This window comes from Phyllostomus hastatus, unplaced genomic scaffold (assembly GCF_019186645.2).
Source record: "Phyllostomus hastatus isolate PE091 unplaced genomic scaffold, TTU_PhHast_1.1 phas_contig_17, whole genome shotgun sequence".
NCBI lineage: Eukaryota > Metazoa > Chordata > Mammalia > Chiroptera > Phyllostomidae > Phyllostomus > Phyllostomus hastatus.
This window is the reverse complement of record NW_025333664.1, coordinates 44,590,777-44,595,080: the sequence shown is the minus strand read 5'-3', so window position 1 is coordinate 44,595,080 and position 4,304 is coordinate 44,590,777. Positions and strand designations below refer to the sequence as shown.

General features: G+C 47.5%; 1 protein-coding gene across 1 annotated transcript; it reads left to right on the top strand.

Annotated features, from left to right (window-relative positions):
- The first annotated feature begins 375 nt into the window (after positions 1-375).
- On the top strand, positions 376-4,088 carry CD93 (CD93 molecule). Its single transcript, XM_045833029.1, has 2 exons — positions 376-2,425; positions 2,699-4,088. The coding sequence occupies exons 1-2, from the start codon at positions 486-488 to the stop codon at positions 2,721-2,723; spliced, it is 1,965 nt and encodes a 654-aa protein (XP_045688985.1). The 5' UTR covers positions 376-485; the 3' UTR covers positions 2,724-4,088.
- The last annotated feature ends 216 nt before the right edge of the window (positions 4,089-4,304 follow it).

Genomic DNA, 4,304 nt, shown 5'->3' with positions numbered 1-4,304 from the left:
TTTGCAAACCAAAATGGAATTTTATTATAGGTTATTCAGTGAGCTTTTTCAAGTTCTTGGCCCACAAAAGCACCTACTCAATCCTTAGCATTCCATTTAAGCTCATTGTACAGATGGGAGAGAATGGAACCGAAATAAAGCAGCTGGTATTCCAGAGCTGTAACAGTTTTTCCCCAGTGTGAGCACATTTTCCCAGTGTTTAGCCAGTGATCCAGCAAAGCTGCCTGGCTCCTTTTGTGAACAACAAAACCGTGATGAAGGCAACAGGAGTCAGAAAACTATTCACTGCAGGAAGTCCCAGTATCCGGTGAGAAATAAGAAATACAACAGCACAGGATGCGCCTTGGGTCAGGGAGACTTGAAAAGCCCACAGCCTTTGTGTCCTCTTTGCCAGAGTGTCAGTGTCTGGACCCTCCACTCCCCTCTGAACTCAGCTGTGGTAGCTGCTGTCACTGTCAGGGTTCCAGCCTCCGGCTGAGGGCAACATGAAGGCTACAATGGCCACCTCCACCAGCCTACTGCTGCTGCTCCTGCTGCTGCTGCTCCTGAGTCCTCCTTGGATGAGGGCTGGTGCTGAGGAACAGGCTGTGGTATGTGCGGGAACTGCCTGCTACTCAGCCCACTGGGGCAAGCTGAGTGCAGCTGAGGCCCAGGCTCACTGCAGCAAGAACGGGGGCAACCTGGCCACGGTGAGGTCTGAGGAGGAGGCCTGGCACATTCAGCGAGCACTAGCTCAGCTCCTAGAGCCCGGGGTGCCCCTGGAAACCCAGAAAGGCAAGTTCTGGATAGGACTCCAGCGGGAGAAAAGGAAGTGCTTGGACCCTAGCCTGCCTCTGAAGGGTTTCAGTTGGGTAGGCGGAGGAGAGGAAACATCTTATTCCAACTGGCACAAGGAGGTCAAGAGCTCTTGCATCTCCAAGCGCTGTGTGTCTCTGATGGTGGACCTGTCCCACTTGTCCCTCACCAGCCACCTCCTCAAGTGGTCTGAGGGCCCCTGTGGGAGCCCAGGCTCTCCTGGAATCCGCATTGAGGGCTTCGTGTGCAAGTTCAGCTTCAAAGGCATGTGCCGGCCCCTATCCATGGGGGGCCCAGGGCAGGTGAAATATACTACTCCCTTCCAGGCCACCAGCTCCTCCTTAGAGGTTGTGCCCTTTGCCTCTGTGGCCCATGTGGTCTGTGCGGATGAGGATAAGGATAGGCAGCATTTCTTCCTGTGCAATGAGAAGACCACTGATGTATTTGACTGGGACAGCTCAGGACCCCTCTGTGTCAGCCCTGAGTTTGGCTGCAACTTCAATAATGGAGGCTGCCATCAAGACTGCTTCGAAGGGGGAGATGGCTCCTTCCGATGTGGCTGCCATCCGGGGTTCCGGCTGTTGGATGACCTGGTGACCTGTACCTCTCGGAACCCTTGTAGCTCCAGCCCATGCAAAGGGTTGGCCACGTGCATCCCTGGACCTCTCGAGAAAAACTACACATGCCACTGCCCCCAAGGCTACCAGCTGGACTCGACTCAGCAGAACTGTGTAGACATGGATGAGTGCCAGGACTCTCCGTGCTCCCAAGAGTGTATCAACACTCCTGGAGGCTTCCACTGTGAGTGTTGGGTAGGCTATGAGCCTGGCAGCCCTGAAAAGGGAGCCTGTCAGGATGTGGATGAGTGTGCCCCTGGCCACTCACCCTGTGCCCATGGCTGCACCAACACAGACGGCTCCTTCTATTGCTCCTGTAAGGATGGCTATGTCTTGACAGGGAAGGATGGAACCCAATGCCAGGATGTGGATGAGTGTGAGGGCCCAGAAGGCAGTATCTGTGACAGCTTATGCTTCAACATGCAAGGGTCCTTCCGCTGTGGCTGTTTGCCAGACAGAGAGCTAGCCCCCGATGGGATCTCCTGTATCACAAGCCCCACATCCCTGGGACCATCTGTGGAGCCTCCCCACAGACAGAAGACAGGAGATAGAGAGGGAAGACATGTGCTTTCTCTCACAACATCAAGTCCAAGTGAGCACCTTGAGGATACTTCCAATGTGGTACCTACCAAGAGGAGACCTTTCCTGATACCCAATGCCTCCATCACCCCCATGTCACTCCAGACTCCAGCCACCAATGGGTTCCCTGGCATCTGGATGGAGCCAAGCAACCATCACCCCACAGTCACCACTGGCACTGAGGAGTCTACAAGAGGGAATTTCATGGTCCAACAAAGGGATGATGGCACCGACGGGCAAAAACTACTTTTGTTCTATATTCTGGGCACTGTGGTGGCCATCCTACTCTTGCTGGCTCTGGCCCTAGGACTGCTGGTCTACCGAAAGCGGAGAGCCAAGACAGAGGGAAAGGAGAAAAAGCCCCAGAGTGCAGCAGACAGCTACTCCTGGGTTCCAGAACAAGCTGAAAGCAGAGCTATGGAAAACCAGTACAGGTAAAGGGGACTGAGGTTGCTCTGGGGCAGGAGGGAGCAGACACAGAAAGGTGGGTGGGCAAAGACGCCCACACAAATAGGCAGAGGGCAGGGGTAGCTGCTGTCCATGTCAGATGATAAACCTAACCCTGCTGCCAACCTAGAAGTATGTTGGAGCTCTTTAAGAACAGTTGCCCTCCTCATAGCTGGGGTGCACATGGGCCTCCCTCAGGGTCTAGACATGCATGGCAATGTGCAGCAGCTCCCAATGCTATCATCTTCTGTTTTCTATAGCCCAACGGCTGGAACAGACTGCTGAAGATGAGGTGGTCCCAAAGACACTGTCAGTCTGCTGCCACCATCCTCAGAGCTTAGAGTCATTCTCAAAAGGCAGGACCCACAACCTTCTGAAAGGCTGGATTGGAATCTGAGAAAACAATTGTAAACCTTCTCCATAAAAGCCTGGCAACTTGGAATGTACAGATGTATTCTAAATGTGTATGATATTCCTGAAGTGGAATCGATGAATTACAGTGTCATTTTGGGAATTTTTGAATATTAACAATTTATACTCATTCCTCCTTTTCAAATTCAAATATGACTAATTTCATTTTTTTTGCACTGATTCTGAATTATAAGTCTGGTGCTAATGGGTTTCTCTTGAACTGCTTTTCTGTTCACTGGATTCATCTAAAAAGAAAAGGGGTCTGATAATATTAATCAGGACTGAAAAAAATTGTTCCCTTTAGTATAATGGAGACTAAATCAACTACTGTTTAATTATATACAAAGTTTTTTGTTTGTTTTTCAAAGGAAACATATTTAGAACTGAAAACATGTCTTTGTATTTACATTTATTCATTTTTCTCATCACAAGTCCTCTGAACTTGTTGTTGAAATCCTCTACAGTGACCAGAAATACACTTAATTGCCTAGTTAGCAAGGAGGCAGAGACTTTGGAAATCACATTTCTCATTTTTAGGTTTATGATTGTATTGGGTTTATTTGCCAGTAGAGCCTGAAAAAATGTGTTAAAAGTTATATGAAGAGATTTAAAATAATTTTGAAAAGAAATAATCTAATGTGCTGAAGAGAGAGGCCAGGGGTTTTTGTTTGTTTGTTTGTTTGTTTTACAAATACTTGAATCTAAATTCATGTAAATGTTCTGATATTAACACAGACTTAAGTACTGATGAGATGAACACTCAAGGAAAAAGCCAAGGACAACTTGTCTCTAAGACTGCACATCACCCCCTCGGTAGGCTACCCTGCCTTCACCTCAGGCAGCTCTGGATCTGGGTAATTTAGCTGTAAAGGGAGGGTACACTAGAATGTCTCTCATTCTGATTGCTTCTAAAGGATGTGTGAATGAAATGACTTGATGAGTTCTGAAAACTGTCATCATAAGTTTTTTAGCACAGTTCATAGTTAACATTGCATCCTGACAACTTGATTCTGACTTGTGACTGTAGCACACAAAAAAATCAGGGACAAGTCAGGCCAAATGACTGTCCCAGTACTTCTTCAGAAACTTATGCCCCTTTTCTCTCTTTTCCCTATAAATATGGGTGGAGTGGGAATGAGGAGAGAAAGAGAGAGAAGTATCTTTTCAGGTCCTTTGTCCATTTTTTAATTGGTTTGTTTGTCTTCCTAGAGTGGAGTTGTGTGAGTTCTTTATATGTTTTGGAGATCAAACCCTTGTCTGAGATGTCAAGAGCAAATATATTTTCCCATACAGTTGGTTCCCTTTTCAGTTTGCTGATGTTTTCTTTAGCTGTGCAAAAGTCTTTTATTTTGATGAGATCTCATTTGTTTATTCTTTCCTTTATGTCCCTTGTTCTAGGGGATGTATCAGTAAAAGTATTGCTACATGGAATATCTGAGATTCTCCTGTCTATGT

Bases quoted from the DNA above. Each gene is read 5' to 3' on its own strand.
- CD93 (XM_045833029.1), top strand. From the start codon at position 486: ATGAAGGCTACAATGGCCACCTCCACCAGCCTACTGCTGCTGCTCCTG. The intron at 2,426-2,698 runs GTAAAGGGGACT...TGTTTTCTATAG, and splicing joins GCTATGGAAAACCAGTACAG to CCCAACGGCTGGAACAGACT.